The following is an 18,204-nucleotide window of genomic DNA, read 5'->3' as shown; positions in this document are numbered from 1 at the left end:
TATTTTAAAAATCCAATAACCTAATAAATTTATTTTTAAAAATATTAGATATTTAATTTAGAGTAAAAAAAAAAAAAAAAAAAAAAACTTCAATTTAACGTAAAATAAATGAATTAGGCACTCTAGATCTTCATTGTAATTAAAGCCATAAAAGTTTTTTAATTTCAAAAGCAACCTAAATAAAAAATTTAAATAATTAAAATTGTTCCATGATTGTTTAATTTTTTATTTGATTATTAAAAAAAAAACTAAATTTATGCGTACTACTATTACTTAAAAGATATTTTTTTCTTTTATTATAATTAATAAATTAATAAAATAATATTTATTTTTGAAATTTGACTAAAAGTCCAAATATTTTCTTAAAATAATAAAAAAATGGGTAGAAAACGGAATGATTTTTAAAAACCAAAGAATTATTGATGATGTAAGGATTGAATTTCTTTTCATATTATTAAATGAAATATTTCCTTTTTTGAAAAAAAAAAAAACTCTTTAATTACCTACTCTATTTCTAAGAAATTAATTTTAGATTAATATACATTTAATCAAATTAATTAATAATCAAATAAATGACACATTAATAATAACAAAGAATTGTTTTTTATTTTTGAAAATAATAATTCTATAATTTTTTTTTAGTTTTAAAACTATTTAATTTTCGATAAAAACTTATAATTAAAAATGAAAATAATTCTTAAAAATATTTAGGTTGAGCAAAAAAGGAAAAAGAGAAAAATAGAAAAATCCAAGTCAGCACTTTTGGAGCTGACGCAATAAATGTATTTTAAAAAAAAGAAAATTCCAAAATTCTATTCCTTTCTTTATGGGGTTCGGTGTGTAGCTTTACGCAACGCTGATATATATATATATATATATATATATTATTTTTTAATTTCAAGAAATTGGATTAAATTAAATTAAATTAAATTAAATTAAATAAAGGATCCACTTGGCATTCAAATTAAAAATGGATACGGTGCGATATGTTCCCCTCAAACATCAACCGCACACACACACTTTGACTTTATTTATTTATTTTTAACATTTTTGTTAAATAGTTTCCTATTTATTTGGTGCCTAAAGTTTTAAAATAATATTTTTAGTTTCTAAAGTTTGAAAAATAGTTTAAACTCGTCCATTTTAATTCATCTAACAAAAATAGAACATAGAACGTGACCCTGTTGAGCCAATTCAAAATTTTGAATTGGTTAGGTTAGTGACCCGAGCAACCTGGACACCGAGTTCACAACCCAATTTAACTATACCCTCTGTTTCCACGTTAGGTTGTTATCTAGTTGTTTTTTTTAATTATTTAAGAAAAATCTATTTATCCGCTGCACGCTTTACTAAAATCTCACAAATCTTGAATATAAGATATAAAATCTAAAATCTATTTTTTTTTAATCTAGTTGGGTTGATAGGTGACTTGGGTTTGTCTTTTTCTTTGATATTTTAATAGTTTTGAACTATGCATTAATAGCAATTTACGTTTGTCGGGAGTCAAAGTCGAACTTACTTTTGTTCCATAGAGAGATCTTAACTACAAAAGTTCAAACAATAAGGCGTTTGTAGTCCAACGGTTAGGATAATTGCCTTCCAAGCAATAGACTTGGGTTCGACTCTCGGCAAACGCAAACTAACCTCCTAGCTCTCAATTGTGGTTCCATTTCATCTCGACCTTCCGTATCAGGCATCAATATCAGACTCGAGTTTGACCTTTTCTTTTGTGATATCCTTTTAATAGTTGAGAAGTATGAGTCAAAGTCGAACTTACTTTTGTTCCACAGAGAGATCTTAACTACGAAAGTACAAACAATAAGGCGTTTGTAGTCCAATGGTTAGGATAATTGCCTTCCAAGCAATAGACTCGGGTTTGACTCCCGGCAAACGCAAACTTACTTCCTAGCTCTCAATTCGAATTTACTTTTGTTCCACAAAGAACACAGAGAATAATTGCCTTCCAAGCTCCCTGCAACAAACCACCATCTCATTTGACATGGAAACCTAAGAACCTGCTCCTGTGGAAGCCTCCTTAGCAGATGGGTATGATGGGTATGAGAGACAATATTGGACCATACATGTCTAAGCGGACAATATCGGTTAGCGGGGAGCTCGGGCAGTTTCATGGGCGCATCAAAGACATTGTAGTCTTGACAACAACCAAAGCTAACTATACTTCTTTTTCTACAACCAATTGTCAAGTATTTTGGATACAGAATGATGCTACAAGAACTTAAATCTCCTCAACAAAATCAGACAACAATTGCACTTCCCAAAAACCCAATTTGTGATGAAAGAAGTAAGCACATAAAGATCAAACATCATTTCATCACAGAACAGATCAAACATGGACAAGTGTTCATCAAAGCAGACAAATCCAAGAAAGAAGCAAGACTACCTCACATAGCCTCTGTTCTTTCTCCAAGGCAAGCCTTCCGCGTACATGCAGGAATCTTCTGGAACTGTTGAGCCGGCAAAGTCTCCGACAAAACCCCAACATAAAAATCAATGGTTCCAGAGCCCTGATTAGCCTCGATTCCTGTAACAGAGACCCACAAGAACAGCTTCTTTGCTTCAATTCCAGAAACATCCGCCACAGACCCATACCTCAATTTCCCTTTCACTATCTTATCGTAATACACCAACAGATCGAACTTCACATAACACTCGCTTTCGAGTTCGATTTCGAAGCTACCATCGGCAGAGAGCGTGTAGGACTTGACATTGTTGGGTAAGAGACCCTTTGGAAAACCGTAAAGGGGCAAAAGCTCGTGGATGTCTGTTGAGTTGAGGGCGATGTCCCTTACGGAAGAGGCGAGATGGGTTTGGGCGGTAATGGTGAGAATTAGAAGGAGAAGTGAGAATCGGGAGAGGGAAGCCATTGATGGGGAGGTTTGAGGTGCGGCGGAGTTCAACAATTTTCTTCGCTAATAACTTTTATAGGCTCAACTTTCTTCTTGCACTTGAAAACTCAAGGAATTAAAGGAAGTCTTACCCTCCATTATGCCCTCATTGAAATGAAATTACTTGTTTGTTTCAAGAAGCTAAGGGAAGATTCCCCTGAATCGGGATCCCGATTCAAACGTGTAGAAATCTCTTCATATTTTAAAATGGTATTAGAGCCAGACACTCATCGATGAGCCAACAAGGGGGTGGATTGTGAGATCCCACATCGGTTGGAGAAGAGAACGAATTATTCGAGTGTGAAAACCTCTCGCAAGTAGAAGCATTTTAAAACCATGAGGTTTAGGACGATAAGTAATGAGCTAAAACAGACAATATCTACAAGTGGTGGTGATAAAATAAGGAATCAACTCAAAGGGAAGTAAGATTCGAATTAACTTTGTTCATTGAATATCTCAAGGCAAAAACACTTGTTTGAGATTCGAATCACTCCATAAGCAAGATTGATCTTGTCGAGCTTGAATGATTCTACATACCACCTAACCTACGTAGAATTGGAAAGAAACTTAGCCATTAGCTAAAGGGAGCACAAATACTTCTTTTAATATATTTTCGAAGTCTATCTTACAAAAATAACATGCATGACACATTATATAACCTCAAAATGAAAACTCTTAACCTTCTGTGAGGCTACTCGTCGATGTAGTGAAGTTTCTTCTCTCTAAACCACGTAAAATCTGTGTCTCTTTGATTAATTTCTGTTTGTAGGTGTGTGAGTGCAATCGATCTTGCTTCCACTTCCGCTATAACACAGGCCTCATACAATTTTCTAATCCGAGTATTCTTTTCTTATTGCATTTATCTTATGAGCATGTAACGATAATTGAATTGCCCTCAATTGTTATTATCATAGACTCATATTTGTCTTGAATGATTGAATTAGGTAGCATATATACGATCAACTCTAATAAAAGAAAACGAAATCGATGAGTCGAGCTATCTCGCAATATTCTTACGATGAAGAACATCAGAAGGGTATCACAGAAAAGTTTATCCTCAATTCATGCTACAATAGAGAGTGGGAGACAAGTTTATAATACACAAATTACAAATCACACATCCCATTCTAGTGGAACTTGAGGCTTGTCAAAACGTTGTTGTTGACAGGGTCAGACAAGTGATCCAAAAGGTTTTGGTAAGGGCCAACGCCAGTGACAAGGCCTTGTATGAAGTAACCCAAGATAGCCAACATTGCAAGCCTCCCATTCTTGATCTCCTTCAGCTTCAATTCCTTCATTGATTTCTCATCTTTCCCAAACCCTAAAGGGTTGAACAAGGGGCCACCTGGGTAAGCAGGGTCACCTGACCCACCCAAGAACTTCTCTAACCCTAAAAAGTATTGCTTTCCCATGGATCCTGGGTTGTACCAATCTTGAAATCTTCTGTGTTCAGCAAAACCCATTAGAGCCATCTCAAGCACAAACAGTGTGTAGGGGTCTGCCCAGTAGTTGTAGGTCCCTGCTGGTGGGATCACTCCAGTTTTGAACCATGGGAGGGCTGTTTCTGGTGGGATTAACCCTAGTGATCCAAAGATCTCTGGGGCAATGGCTCCAGCGGCTCCTAACATCGCGAACCTCCCGTTGATCACCTCGCCGTATGCCAACCATTTCGGCTCGATGAACCCTCCTGTGCCCTCGGGGTCTGATAGTCCCAATGGATCGAACCCGTAATCGCCCGGAAGACTATAATCAATCAAAACAAGTAATTCAAATCACACGACTTAGTTTCATATCCTGGGAAGCTTTTACTATTTAAGACACTCGTTTGTCATGTTTCTAAGAACAGGAGACATGAATGTTGGATATGATCCATGATCGAAATATGTCGAAACAAATATAAGAACAAAAAAAACAAAGTCTGATAGTCCCAATAGATCATATCCTTAATCGCCCAGAAGACTATCAATCAAACCAAATAATTCAAATCACATGACTTAGTTTTAGATCCCGTGAAGCTTTTACCATTTAAGATACTCGTTTGTCATGTTTTTAAAAACATGAGACATGAATGTTGGATATGACCCATGATTAAAATACGTCAAAACGAACAAAAGAACAAAAAGAACAGGGTCTGATAGTCCCAATGGATCAAATCCTTAATCGCCCGAAAGACTATCAATCAAACCAAGTAATTTAAATCACATGACTTAGTTTCATACTGCGTGAAGATTTTACAATTTAAGACACTCGTTTATCATGTTTCTAAGAATAAGAAACAATAATGTTAGATACGACCCACGATCCAAATATGTCGAAACAAATAAAACAATAAAATAAGAGGGGAGAGATCTTTTGAAACAAAGAAATCTTAAGCCTTTATTCTCTTTGTTGGTGTAAAAAGAGCATACATCTCGAGTATTTATATCAGAGAAGACGTTAACAAATTTCCTAAACTTTCTTTCGAGTCAAAAACTTCTTTTACTAAGTCAAGTTTATTAAATCACACCGAAATCAAAGATTCTTTCCGAACAACGGTTTAATATACCTTCCATCCAAATACGTAAGACTTTGTTTAGAAGCGAACCATAATTGTCTGTTAGCTCCTTGCTGCAACGATAACAAACATTAGATCACAACTAAACCAACTCGGACGAATAAGAACAAGTAATTAATATCTTATTCATTACCTTAACAGGAGGAGTGGCTTCAGCTCTAACAACGAAAGAAGCTGCCTTTCTGGAGGAACCAAGGGAGGGCTTTGGTCCTAATCGCTGTCTGGCAGCGCCCACTGAAGAGGTCAAAGACGAGGATGAAACAAGAGCCTGAGTGGCCATAGCTTTGTTGCAGAGAAGCAGGCTTCAAAATGGGCAGTGGAGTGATGCGAGAGGAGAGGGAAGAAGGCTAAAATGGAAATAGGAAGGAAAGAGATAAGCCACTGGTTGGAGAGAGAAGGGAGCTAGAATCTAAATTCTGGTTCAGATTCGACATGTCCCAGGTTTTGGATTGGGCTGGGATCTCACTGCCCAATTACAACTCTCCACGTGGATCTCATGATTGCAGATAAGAGATATTGTCATCCATTTCTCTACTCCTGTGTTTTCTTAATTATCACCTCCATTTTCCACGTGGCCATTGGAATTTAGTTACCTTAATCTAGAGTTACACTCTTATGCACTATATGACAAGTCCCGTTTATAAATATGTGTAAGTTGATTCTTTACGGGTTTAGGGTTTGACCCGTCGTACAAATCCTAAAATTAGTGCTTAAAAGAACTTCATTTCATCCGGTGAAATCATGTTTTCAATTTTCTATTTGATTTATTAGACTTATTAAATCAATTCCAAAAAAATTACTCTTAGCCCACGTACAAAAAAGTTATAACTCGTGTTCTTAATTAACAAATTTTTGTGGTCGAGTCTTATACATACTTATTGCATACGAGACCTCATTCACATACTTTATAGGAACAATTTGATACAAATATTTGTAACAATAACAAAGCGAGTCATATCAATAGTGTTATCGGGATGAGAAATTCAACGTTATCTATTTAGTATAGACCTTTTAGATTACTTTTTTGAATATGATCTCCTTGTATGTTAACCTTCTCTTGTGTGTTGATTCTATTCATGAGTTGGTTTTGCTTGCTCGGCTCTGAACATTGCGAAGTCCGATGTGATGCTGATGCTGATTGAGCAAAAGGGTTCTCGTGATAAGACTTCATCATATTATTAATGATTTTTAGGAAGGAGTCTACTTGTAGACTCTTAATTAATATCCAAATATGGGTCCTAGCAAATCGAGATAATTTTACTAGTAAAGATTAATGCATAAAACTATTCAACAAACTTATTTCTACAAAAACAAAAAAATAAAAATCATAAACAAGAACGGATAGAACACTTAAATTTCGCATTCCCTACTCAGCAAATTAACTTTGAGCAATGGTAACAATATGATGAGGTTGTGACGAAGCCTTATCACCCGAACCCTTTTGGTCGGTCGACGTTACATCGGACTTCTGCAGCGCAGTGTTCATCCGAGCAAGCGAAACCAACTCATGAATAGAATCAACAATCTTCTCCACACAAGAGAAGGAATCAATGAGTAGTAAAATCAAAGTTGTGGTTGATACCATATTCATATTGCCATGAAAGTGGCTACTCGCTATAAGAAGCTTGAGCTCACCAGCCGTCTTTTTTGCTATCTCGATGTGGGACTTGGCCAAGGCCGGTGGAACTATATCTCTTAATGCCTTAGCCATGGCCTTCAAAGCTTTACTTGATTCAATGCATACTTGTACGCATTGCTCTTGGTATTGCCTTTGAATTTCTAAGGGTAACTATAGAAAGAGGACAATTATCTCTCATTCACCTTAGATATTATTTGAATGAAATTAAAAGTTTAGTAAAACTTTATTTTTTCAAATAATCGACGTACTTGAATTTGGTCCGTGTTGAGGTAGCGGTTAAGAATTTCGAAGCAATAGGCACAGTCCCTTGATAAGGTACCAATCTTCTGATATTGTTTCCAAGGATGACAAAGTCTGAATTTTCCATGTGGAGGCTCCCATGTAGCTTGGTAAGCCTACACACCAGATTTAACTCGTTAACTCGAAATTTAGTACTTATAATCCGAGTAAATTTTTCGAAAAAAAAAAAATCATGGGATTTGAGGGAAAAAAAAAAGTGTAATAGTTAAAGCTCAATGCTAGCAAATAGCTTTGATCCGTTACGTATCACACATACCTATAAGGAATGCTGAATGGGCTAAAGCGAACAATATTTGTTAGCGGTGAGTTTGTGGTGTTACAAATAGTATCTGTAACGACCTAGGCCCACCGCTAGCAGATATTGTCCTCTTTGGGCTTTTCCTTTCGGGCTTCCCCTCAAGGCTTTAAAACGCTTCTGCCAAGGGAAGGTTTCCACACCCTTCTAAATGGTGTTTTTGTTCTCCTCCCCAACCAATGTGGGACATCACAATCCACCCCCTTTCGGGGCCCAACGTCCTCGCTGGCACTCGTTCCTTTCTCCAATCGATGTGGGACCCCATCTAAATCCAACCCTCTTCGGGGCCCAGCGTCCTTACTGACACATCGTCTGGTGCCCTTCGGGAACAGCGAGAAGGCTGGAAACTCTGAAAGACGCATTTTAAAGCCTTGAAGGGAAGCCCGAAAGGGAAAACTCAAAGAGGACAATATCTGCTAGTGGTGAGCCTGGGTCGTTACAGTATCAGAGCCAGACACCCGGCGGTATGCCAACGAGGACGCTGGTCCCCAAGGAGGTGGATTGTGAGATCTCACCCTTGGTTAGAGAGGGGAACGAAACATTTCTTATAAGGGTATGAAAACCTCTTTAAAACTATGACGACGATACCTAACGGGGTAAAGCGGGCAATGCTTAATTCCCAACTTTATTTTCACTATTTCCTAACCTAAATAAAACAATAATTTAGTCAACTCTTTTTTTCTTTTGATAAACACTAATCAAGTCAACTACTTTTAATTCAACATTAAGAACAATTAATAAGTTGATTCAAAACTTAAAAAGTCTTAAGATCATAATTAATTAGGTTTAAAATAGTACCTTAACAAATCTTTTCTAAACTTACCAAAGCTTCCTCATTTTGTTTAGAACAAAGAACACTTCTATACTTCATCACACTCCCTCCTCCAACCATCTCTCCTTGACATGCTCCAAAATTCTCAATCCCAAAACCTGCCAATAACGAGTATCAACAAACAAAAAAGTCGAGAAAATCATCAGACACGATCGTTACAACGTAGCTATCGTCTCAGATTATCGTTCTAGTCGTATTCACCTTCAAGGAATGTCCCAAGGTTTTCGATATTAGTAGCAACCAATCGATGAAGATCAGCACCAGCCCAAACAGGTCGCACAAAGATGCAAATAGCCACAGCAATAAAGGCACCCACTAGAATGTTGGCGAGCCTATGCCATGCAAGTTTTAATATCTCATCATCTCTGAAACCGGACAATGCTACCATATTGAATGTCAAGATGAATATCAAAAGCCCATAATCATATTTGGCCTTCAGCTTGGGGAAGAATCGACAATATGAGGCTGTGGCAGCTGCATTACAGAATTTAAGTGTTGTTCTTATGGTTAATGGTGAAATATATATATATATATGGAATTGAATGCATGGAGGTTTATGTAATATTATTACATATTGTGTATATCAAGATCCCAAGTAATATGGGATGCCAAATATTTCCTGTAAAGCTTGTGATGTAATGAGCTCCAAATCCTATAGCTCCAGCTATTAATGTTGCTATTGCTCTATTCATTCCTTTTCCAAGCGTTGCTCCTGTTGTTCAGAAATCACCGTAAAAAACTTAACCGTGAGATCCCACATTAGTTGGAGAGGAGAACGAAACACCATTTATAAAGGTGTGGAAATCACTCCCTATTAGACATGTTTTAAAAACCTTGAGTGAAAGCCTGAAATGGAAAACCTGAAGAGAACAATATTTGCTAGTAGTGGGCTTTGACTTTTATCAGATGAGCATTGAGTTGTGTGTTTTTTACTAGGTAAGACATGTTTATGAATAAACAAGAATGTTGTTTTAAATATTGGAAAATAGAGTGCTCATGCGACTCCATGATTCGAACAATTCGAACTACCCTACCCACTGTATAAGAGTTGAGTTGAGTTGGGTTGAAATATTGAAAAATCGAAAATTTGGTTTGGTTCACGATTTGGAGATTTTTTTGTTGGCTCAACCCGTTTAACCTGAAAATAGAGTTCACAACCCAACCCTACTCTTAATATTGTTACGAACAATAATAGATCTTGACACATGCTTGTTAATGTTTAATATTTGAATTTTATAAAATTTTAGTTATTAACGGGACATTGACAGTGGATAAGTAAAATTTTTCTAAATAATTAAAAAAAATAAATTAACTCGAGAATAGAGAGTTAGGTTGAGAATCCTATTAGAGTCATTCAAGCTCTCTATGCTTGGTACGAGAACTTACCTACAGAAAACTCGAAGACGACTACAACGGTAATGATAGCCCATATCGAAGACGTGCCCAAGCCATCGTAGATAGGCTCGAAATAGAAGAACAAGGAGACCGTGGTGATGGCTAATCCAAGCTTTAAAGAATGAACTATTCTTCTGGGGTCGTCTTTCCCCACCTTCGTTATATTGTTTGATAATTCAACCATTTTTTGCTGCAACTTCCACGCTTTGGCTTTGAGCCAACCATGGTGATCATTGGCTAAGGTCTCTTTAGATCCCTCCACCATGATCTTAAAGAGATGGAGCTTGGTGATTTGGAAGTGGGTTTTGGTTGGTTTATGTTCTTGGTTTTATAGCTAAATGTTTTTAACTTGTTCTTAATAAATGTCTCATATGCCATTTGATGTATGATTAAATGTATGTTTAATGATATGGAATTATCGACAACATTGTTTTAATGGTTGTTGTTTCGCACGGTATCAATTCATTTACATTAACTGTACCGTTTTTCATATGTTTTTATTCGATCGAAGGTGCAATAACGAGTGCATCTGGAGGGGATATGCTAGATGGATGAAAACCCTTGTTCAACAAATCGTACAGTTGCACCTGTGCCATGCGATATGGGGTCTTGGAGATAGGACTAGTACCCAGTTCGAGCTCTATGCAAAAACCCCCTTCCTTCGGAAACACATCGAGAAATTCATTCACCACCGATACTACAGGCAATGACTTTTCTTCCTTTTTCATGTCTACGACAGTGGCCAATATGGCTCAGGCTCCTTGTTGGATTAACCTCTTTACTTTCGTTATCAAAACTATCTTAGAGATAACTCCAATATAGTTACACTCGAACTTAAAACTGGTTCCTCACGACCGTGAAAATACTACTTCCTTCTTATGACAGTGTACTAACAACCATGCATTAAAGTAAAGAATCCAAACTTCATTATGATTTATTTTTAATTGAAATTTAATTTGCATTCAAAAGTCAATATCCATGCCCAAAATACATGTGGCTTCTAAACACTTACACTGTCCAGACACGTACCGTTTATAAAAATTATATATATTTTTTAAACTCAACCAGAACAAACCTATAAAATTGAAATATACCCGACATTAATTTATTTTTAAGAGTTAAAAAGACGTATGGACGCGTAGCATAAAAACAATAATTTTGAGCTACCACGAGAACGTATGTGAATTTTTTAAAATTAGACTTTATTAATTCATCTCAAAAAGTATCATTTTTAGCATAATTCAACTATATAGAATCTATACATAAATAAATGTCGTAGTTTTTACTTTTTATTTAATTTTGCTCAACAATCCCATTGCATTAATTTCCAAAACACCAAGAACTCATTAATTTCAATTATTAACTCAAGCATTGACTAACCAATGCACACAATTGAGGTTGAAACACCTAATCACTTTAATATTCTCGTGCATCTCTTGCTACGTGGTCATGTTATTACTTATCGCTTTTAAGAGTGAAGACTATTCCCACAGACCAAACACGAGTCCTCTCGTTCACATGTATTTTAAGAAATTTCACAAAAACACACCTAATTTTGGAATTCATATGATTGAGGCACTGAAAAAGAAGTGCACCTTGTTCGTATAAGTAATAACTTTCATTTCCGGTAAGTTTTTCATAGTCATCCTATCTTCAAGATCGTTCTCATTCGGATGTGATTTCGATGCATTTATATATTCTTTTTTTTAGTCGAGTGTCATAATAAATGTTCACGAGTCGTATGCCCAACAATTTGAAGCAAGTAATAAATACATAAGGTCAATAACAAAAATATGCTTAAATTTTAAGTAACAATTAACTAAAGAATAACGTCTATAGAAATTTCCTCAAATAAATGTTCTCTCAAACACTTAACCAATTCTCATAAACCATGACATAATAACTTTTTTAATGAAAAAAATTCAAAATTTAATACTTTTTACAAATAGCGGACTTATTGAGTATCTTACTCAAGCAACGTGCTGGTCTTGCATTTTAGGTAAAGGTAACACATTTCGTATAGATGACTCTGGCGGCGTCATGATGAAGACTATGGAGCCTACGTTAAGGTAATTACATTTATGTCTATTTTGTAGCACTTAGGTTAGATCACAGAATTATTTTATTATTTTTTTGTTTTATTTATATTTCACGTTATTTATTTTCATCTATTTTTTTTTAAAGCTTTTATTACGAACGTTTAAGTCCATGACATCGTTTTTTAAATTATTTTAAATAAATGTTTCTGCACTTAACAGTCATGTCATGAATGTAGTAGTTGCTCTATTTCAATTTCTCTAGAGATTAAAAATTATGTCTAATGTTATAGGAGTTGATCTAACCGTGGTTAAAAATAAATACACGTATTTATAAACTATAGTTTTCATTAATGATGGTCTAGAAGTAAGCTATACACTATAGTTTTATAATAAATGTGGTCTTATATCTAACTTTACACCATGGTTAACAAAAATTGTGGGGTAAAATAAAAGCTTATGCTAACATTTAAGAAATCAAGTGTAGACCATTATAAAGTTATGTCGTACGTTAACCATTGGTTTTTAGACAAGCTACTGTGATAAGACTAGATCATGAAATATTTAATCTCGTTTTATAAATTCGTTAGTTGAGAAGATAAATCGTGAGTGAGTTATGAACCACTGCTGTAATAGCTTGTCCTTTGATCTGCATGAGTGAGAATGACTTTTGTAAATGGTTTAGTAATCCTACCATTTTAAAAACTTGTCCAAACACGGAGCTAAAAACATAATCTTACTCGATGAAATTCACTTAATTATATATATGGTAAGTAGACATGTAGTTTCGATACTTGAACAATGTGTCCACCCTCATGCTGGCGCAAGGAAAAGATGTAACTATAAGGTAAAACAGACCTTTGACCCGTTATAATTATGAACATAAATTGTCAGCATAAAAGTTCAATTCTAAGTCTATAATGGAGTGATGTTCATGTAGTCATAGATTACTTTTCCAATCATATATTGCATGAAAGCGTACATTTATGATATGTTATCTTCGTACTCCTTTCTTTTTCACCAGTTTCAGCTATATGTTCTTGTGCTAGCCCATAATCAGACCTATAAGGTACGTTTCAAGCTCAGTTAGTGAGTTTATGTGCACGTACATGGGTCACGTATAGAAAATACTATGCATCCAATTATACCAAAAAATGAAAGTAGAGCTCAAAACCAATCATGCAATTAGGTCACATCAGTCATATTGAATGTTGTACATATCTACATTTTTCGATCCTAATAGTGGGACTACTTACTGAACATTTTAAAAAATGCTCACTCGTTTTCTTAACATTTTTCCACGTAAAGATAATGAATGAATGTCGAGGCTAATGAGAACTTTTAAATTAAAATAATTGACACAACATTCTACTTCTGTTTGAAGATCAACCAACAAAATCAACTTCATCCAAGCTGATTAATGTTAGTTTCATTTCCATCTAATTACAACTCTCAAATTCACACACTACTAACTGGTATTGTAACAAAAGAAACACCAATATTGGGCTGCACTTTTTCCTTCTCAATTTGCATTGGCTCAGCCTTCCCACTCTTGAAATGAGCCAAAGAGGCTAGTTCTTGAACAGCCTCTGAGATTTTCTCGGTACATTCGACCACGTCGACGAGCAGCAACCCGACCGTGGCGGCCGGGACAAGGGTCAAGAAATCACAATCTTCCCAGAAGTGTGATGATCTGAGTGAGGTTTTGAGCCTTTTGGCAGCTGATTTTGAGTTTTGTGTGTAGATTTGTGCTTGAGTTGGTTGAGTTAATTCCCTTATGGATGAAACCAGCTGCCTCAGTGCTTTCCCTGATTCCATGCTCATCTCCATGCATGTCTCTTGGATTTCTGTTTGAATCTTTTGTGATACCTGCCACAATCGCGCCTCTTAGAGAAACCCCGTTGGTGAGATATAAAACTCGATGATCCAAAAATACCTAATCAACTCAATTTAACTAATACGGTCTGTATAAACTTATTTGGGTTGGGGTAAGTTCAACCTAATTTAACCAGCACGGCTTGTATAAATTTATTTGAGTTGAGTTAGGTTCAATTATGAACTTATTTGGATTGAAAAAATTTATTGAGCTGAGTCTAAAAAATTGTCTTAATTCAACCTGATTCAATCTAACCCATGAACATCTCTATTTAAAAGTTTTAAGTAACGATATTTTAAGAAAGAATAGTTACGAAAGGAGCGAGAGATTACTTGAATATTAGAAGAAGAGAGATTGCGACAAAGGGCATCAATTCTAAAGGCACATTGGGACGTTAAAGCTCCGATTTTAAGGTACTGATTCCATGGATGACGAAACTGGAAACATCCGTGACCGGGCTCCCATCTCGCAGAATTATACTGTAAAAAATGACACTATGAGTTCATAAATACATATGAGAAATGAGAGAGAGAGAGTGAGAGAGGGAGGCATATACCAATGTCTCTTCAATGCCACTTGATTTGAGAATACTTTTATATTCTTGAGTGAATTGTTCATCTTGTAAGCTTTTTAAGCATTCAACTGATCCATATCCTGTCAAATATTCCAAAAGTTTCTTCACTACTTGCTATTCAAACCATTTTTTGAACTAAAATGACATGCTTAGATATGTCTACGAGATGGAGACGGGTAAGCTTTTTCTGTCTCCATTCCCGTCCCCATTTATGCTTTTGATTCCAATATTCATTTTTGCGAAAATTTTCATTTATTTTTGTTAGGATTAGAGCGGAAATTCTCAGTGAGAGAGAGAATTGGGTTTTCGGAGAAAAAATTTAGTTCATGAGTATAATGTCTACGAGAGATTAACGAGGAAACAGTATTCCTACGGTTGTATAAAAGACGAGGTGGGTCTTGTTGCACATCTTAAAAACCCTAATCCCGAGACTAATTTCTTCTATTTTTCTCTCGAATTCTTAAGAAATCGTGTCACTTTGTTACGTTGAGACATTATGAGTATATACCTTCCAAGAAGATGGCCAAGTTTTCAATGTTGAGAGCAATACGATTGTGGAGATCTTGACCAGCCCAAACTGGGGAAATGGAAATAGAAATAAGCACACAAACGCAGACACCAAGGAAGATGGTTGAAATCCTCTTCTCAAAAAGCAAAACTACTTCATCATCTTGAATGCCAGATATGGATACCAAAGCAAATGTTAAAATGCCTATCATCATTCCATAATCATATTTTGCTTTGATGCTCGGAACGAACCTCATAAACGTCAATATGCACGCTGTTCAACACAAAACAATTTAGTCCTTCTAATGTGATCGAATCTCTCCAAAAATATAACAGCTCAAGCCCATCGACAAATATTGTATGTTTTGGCCCGTTACATATTGCTATCAGCCTCAGATTTTAAAACGCGTCTATTAGGGAAAAGTTTTCATACTCTTAGAAAAAAAAATATTTCGTTCTCCTCTCTAATCAACCTGGGATCTCGGAAAGGGATGAATTGGGGGATTAGGGTTTTGAAAGATGATTAATGATGAAAAGGGAGTGGGTTTTTCATGGGTGAAAAGCACCTTTAATCAAAGTTAACCAATGTTTTAAAATAAAAACACTTTTAGTTGTTCCTAAGCACTTTAAACACAAGTAAAATATAAACACTTTTGTCCAATTTCTTTAGCTGTGTCATGTTTTAGTGTTCTTACCTAGTAGAAAGACAAAGATACTGGTTATGATTGGCTGGCCAACATGTCCGGATAAGGCAGCCAAATAATGAGCTCCAGCTCCTAAAGCACCAGCAAATAGTGTTGCAAATGTCCTATTCAACCCTTTTCGTAGTGTTGCCCCTGAGGATTTTGAATCATAATAAGCAACCTTCCATGGCTAATATCTTCATGTCATTATCCATTAAAAAAAAATTAGAAATGGTGAGATTCCATGTCAGTTGGGAAAAATAACGAAACATTCTTAATAAGGGTGTGGAAATCTCTCTCTAGTAGACACGTTTTAAAAAATTTTAAGGAAAAAAAAATAATATCTGCTGACGGTGTGTTTCATCTGTTACAGAACTTCAGGTTACGTGCTCGTCCATTTTCAAAAACATTTTGATCATAGAGAGCCCAAACACAACTTTTTAGGTCATCTTCTTGAAAAGTGTGTCTAAAGCTAAAACTTACCTGTGTGCTAACTAGAACAAATCCAAGAAAACTTGCTTTCTGACCATTAAAATCTAGCTAGATAGGGGGAGATTCTTGAATTTTGCTTTTCTTGGTGGTAAAAAAAAAATCTTCCCACATGGCTAAGCTTCAAACAATTCAAGTCCACCGCTAATAGATTTTGTCTTCTTTCGACATTCTCTTTCGAGCTTTCTCTCAAGGTTTTTAAAACGCATCTACTGGGTAAACTTCGTTCTCCTCTCACACCCTTATAAAAAAATGCTTCATTTTCCTCCCACACGCATCTACTAGGGAGAGGTTTCCACACCCTTATAAAAAAATGCTTCATTCTCCTCCCACACGTGTCTACTAGGGAAAGGTTTTCACGCTCTTATAAAGAATGCTTCGTTCTCCTCCCACACGCATCTACTAGGGAGAGATTTCCACACTCTTATAAAAAAATGCTTCGTTCTCCTCTCAACTAATATGGGATCTCAGAAAAAAAGTGTAAAAAGAGGTAACACTCGCTCAAAATTGAAAGCGAAGAACAAGAAAAAGAGAGTGAAAAAGGAAAAAGTTTTAATAGTGATCATACCTACAGAGAATTCAAAGACAACAACAACAGTCATGACAGCCCACATTGCAGAAACTCCAAAGTTGGCATAAAGTGGGTTGTAATAGTAAAGTATTGAGACAATGGTGAGTGCAAGCCCTAGTTTTAGTGAATGAATAACCCTTCTTGGATCATCTTTACCCAAAGCTATTGCCTTGCTTCTAACTTCCACTAACTTTGCCACCAACCCCATCACCCATTTCTTCACCCATTCAAACCCTTTTCTCATTAGCCCTACTTTTTCATCAGACCCCATTTCCATGCCTTGTTGAGAGAGAGAGAGAGAGAGAGACAAAAAAGCACAAGTGTTGGCTAATCAGAGATGGAAATCAATGGCTTTGTGGCAACTGTGTGTTGGAGCATATCTCTTATTTATAATAACATACAAAAAAAAAAAAAAAATTAAAAAAAATTATGTTGTCTCCTTCCTTTTGTACCCTAAAAAGTAAAAAACAACAAACAAAATTGAAAGGTTATTTGAAAATTGTGTGAAAATGTAACACTCCAGCTCGGGGACTGTTGTCATCCATAAACGTCTCGTTATCGAGTATGTGTTTGATATGTCTTTTTTATGCGCGTATATAAGCGTAAGAAAATATTCTTTATAAAAGTATGAAAACCTCTTCCTGGCATACGCATTTTAACGATCTTGAGGGAAGCCTGAAATGAAAAGTTTTAATGAGAACAATGTCTGTTAGCGGTGGGCTTTGATTGTTTTACTTAAAAATATGTTTTTTTTTTTTTTTTTTTTTTTGTTTGAAAAGCATATCAAGAACATGTGAAGATTTGTTCACTAGACTGGTAAAGGCAAACTTAAAGTTAAGATTTTTGTAGCCATTAGTGAGAGGCTCTTCCTGTTGGTTATAGGGTTATGTTCAATTGCATATATTCCTTAACCATATGGTATCAATTTCAGCCATTGAAACTCAACTTTTATAAAGTTGATCATATCTATTTTAATCACACAACTGACCAATCAGAGTCACAAATCAACCCATATTCATTCCCAAAAACATTGAGCATTTCTTTAAGATTTGGAGGGGTTCACACATATATAGAAAAGGGGTCTCAATGCAATGATATTGTAAGCACATTCACATTTCTATGTCTATGAGTTTGATATCGACTCGAGAGAGATTATGCAAGATCCCATATTGATTAGAGAGGAGAACAAAACATTTCTTATAAGGGTGTGAAAACCTCTCCCGAATAAATACATTTTAAGACTGTGAGGTTGACATTGATACGTAACAGGTCAAAACGGACAATATCTACGAGCACTGAGCTTGGGCTGTTACAAATGGTATCAGAGTCAGACACTGTGTGCTGTGCCAACAAGTACGTTGAGTCTCTAAGGGGAGTGGATTGTAAAATCCCACGTTGGTTGGAAAGGAAAACAAAGCATTATTTATAAAGATGTAGAAACTTTTTCCTAACAAGCACGTTTAAAACTATGAGACTAACGGTGCTACATAACGGATCGATGCAGTCTACTAGTGGTGAGCTTGAGCTTAATTTAAATCGTTATAACA

General features: G+C 35.7%; 4 protein-coding genes and 2 non-coding genes across 6 annotated transcripts; 2 read left to right on the top strand and 4 right to left on the bottom strand.

Annotated features, from left to right (window-relative positions):
* The first annotated feature begins 1,565 nt into the window (after positions 1 to 1,565).
* Positions 1,566 to 1,637, top strand: TRNAG-UCC (transfer RNA glycine (anticodon UCC)). Its single transcript has one exon. It is a non-coding gene; the product is annotated as a tRNA-Gly (tRNA).
* A 186-nt stretch (positions 1,638 to 1,823) lies between these two features.
* On the top strand, positions 1,824 to 1,895 carry TRNAG-UCC (transfer RNA glycine (anticodon UCC)). The gene has a single exon. It is a non-coding gene; the product is annotated as a tRNA-Gly (tRNA).
* Positions 1,896 to 2,236: 341 nt separating this feature from the next.
* LOC111793813 (uncharacterized) lies at positions 2,237 to 2,955 on the bottom strand. Its single transcript, XM_023675861.2, has one exon. It carries the CDS (start codon positions 2,883 to 2,885, stop codon positions 2,403 to 2,405), a length of 483 nt encoding a protein of 160 aa, XP_023531629.1. The 5' UTR covers positions 2,886 to 2,955; the 3' UTR covers positions 2,237 to 2,402.
* A 988-nt stretch (positions 2,956 to 3,943) lies between these two features.
* Positions 3,944 to 5,841, bottom strand: LOC111793485 (chlorophyll a-b binding protein 8, chloroplastic). Its single transcript, XM_023675389.2, has 3 exons — positions 5,594 to 5,841; positions 5,452 to 5,513; positions 3,944 to 4,649 (listed from the first exon to the last, which is right to left on the bottom strand). Exons 1-3 carry the CDS (start codon positions 5,738 to 5,740, stop codon positions 4,034 to 4,036), a joined length of 825 nt encoding a protein of 274 aa, XP_023531157.1. The 5' UTR covers positions 5,741 to 5,841; the 3' UTR covers positions 3,944 to 4,033.
* Positions 5,842 to 6,582: 741 nt separating this feature from the next.
* On the bottom strand, positions 6,583 to 10,208 carry LOC111792951 (aluminum-activated malate transporter 2-like). The gene is made up of 6 exons (XM_023674585.2): positions 9,913 to 10,208; positions 9,098 to 9,238; positions 8,728 to 9,000; positions 8,518 to 8,624; positions 7,348 to 7,494; positions 6,583 to 7,249 (listed from the first exon to the last, which is right to left on the bottom strand). The coding sequence occupies exons 1-6, from the start codon at positions 10,184 to 10,186 to the stop codon at positions 6,839 to 6,841; spliced, it is 1,353 nt and encodes a 450-aa protein (XP_023530353.2). The 5' UTR covers positions 10,187 to 10,208; the 3' UTR covers positions 6,583 to 6,838.
* A 3,080-nt stretch (positions 10,209 to 13,288) lies between these two features.
* Positions 13,289 to 17,003, bottom strand: LOC111793972 (aluminum-activated malate transporter 2-like). The gene is made up of 6 exons (XM_023676066.2): positions 16,655 to 17,003; positions 15,610 to 15,750; positions 14,916 to 15,188; positions 14,390 to 14,487; positions 14,166 to 14,312; positions 13,289 to 13,826 (listed from the first exon to the last, which is right to left on the bottom strand). Exons 1-6 carry the CDS (start codon positions 16,932 to 16,934, stop codon positions 13,416 to 13,418), a joined length of 1,350 nt encoding a protein of 449 aa, XP_023531834.2. The 5' UTR covers positions 16,935 to 17,003; the 3' UTR covers positions 13,289 to 13,415.
* Positions 17,004 to 18,204: the final 1,201 nt, after the last annotated feature.

The sequence above is a fragment of the Cucurbita pepo genome, chromosome 4, assembly GCF_057944985.1.
Source record: "Cucurbita pepo subsp. pepo isolate OVF chromosome 4, ASM5794498v1, whole genome shotgun sequence".
Lineage (NCBI taxonomy): Eukaryota > Viridiplantae > Streptophyta > Magnoliopsida > Cucurbitales > Cucurbitaceae > Cucurbita > Cucurbita pepo.
Note: the sequence above shows the minus strand (reverse complement) of the source record. Positions and strands in the feature narration are given on the sequence as shown.

Excerpts from the sequence above, each read along its gene's own strand:
- LOC111793485 (XM_023675389.2), bottom strand. The coding sequence starts at position 5,740 with ATGGCCACTCAGGCTCTTGTTTCATCCTCGTCTTTGACCTCTTCAGTG. Across the intron at positions 5,514-5,593 it reads AAGCCACTCCTCCTGTTAAG|CAAGGAGCTAACAGACAATT; the intron begins GTAATGAATAAG and ends TTATCGTTGCAG. Across the intron at positions 4,650-5,451 it reads CTTACGTATTTGGATGGAAG|TCTTCCGGGCGATTACGGGT; the intron begins GTATATTAAACC and ends GATTGATTATAG.
- LOC111792951 (XM_023674585.2), bottom strand. The coding sequence starts at position 10,186 with ATGGTGGAGGGATCTAAAGAGACCTTAGCCAATGATCACCATGGTTGG. Across the intron at positions 9,239-9,912 it reads CGTCTTCGAGTTTTCTGTAG|GAGCAACGCTTGGAAAAGGA; the intron begins GTAAGTTCTCGT and ends TCTGAACAACAG. Across the intron at positions 8,625-8,727 it reads CCTTGGGACATTCCTTGAAG|GTTTTGGGATTGAGAATTTT; the intron begins GTGAATACGACT and ends CGTTATTGGCAG.
- LOC111793972 (XM_023676066.2), bottom strand. The coding sequence starts at position 16,934 with ATGGAAATGGGGTCTGATGAAAAAGTAGGGCTAATGAGAAAAGGGTTT. Across the intron at positions 15,189-15,609 it reads TATCTTTGTCTTTCTACTAG|CGTGCATATTGACGTTTATG; the intron begins GTAAGAACACTA and ends TGTGTTGAACAG. Across the intron at positions 13,827-14,165 it reads TCTCTTCTTCTAATATTCAA|GTATCACAAAAGATTCAAAC; the intron begins GTAATCTCTCGC and ends CGATTGTGGCAG.
- LOC111793813 (XM_023675861.2), bottom strand. The coding sequence starts at position 2,885 with ATGGCTTCCCTCTCCCGATTCTCACTTCTCCTTCTAATTCTCACCATT.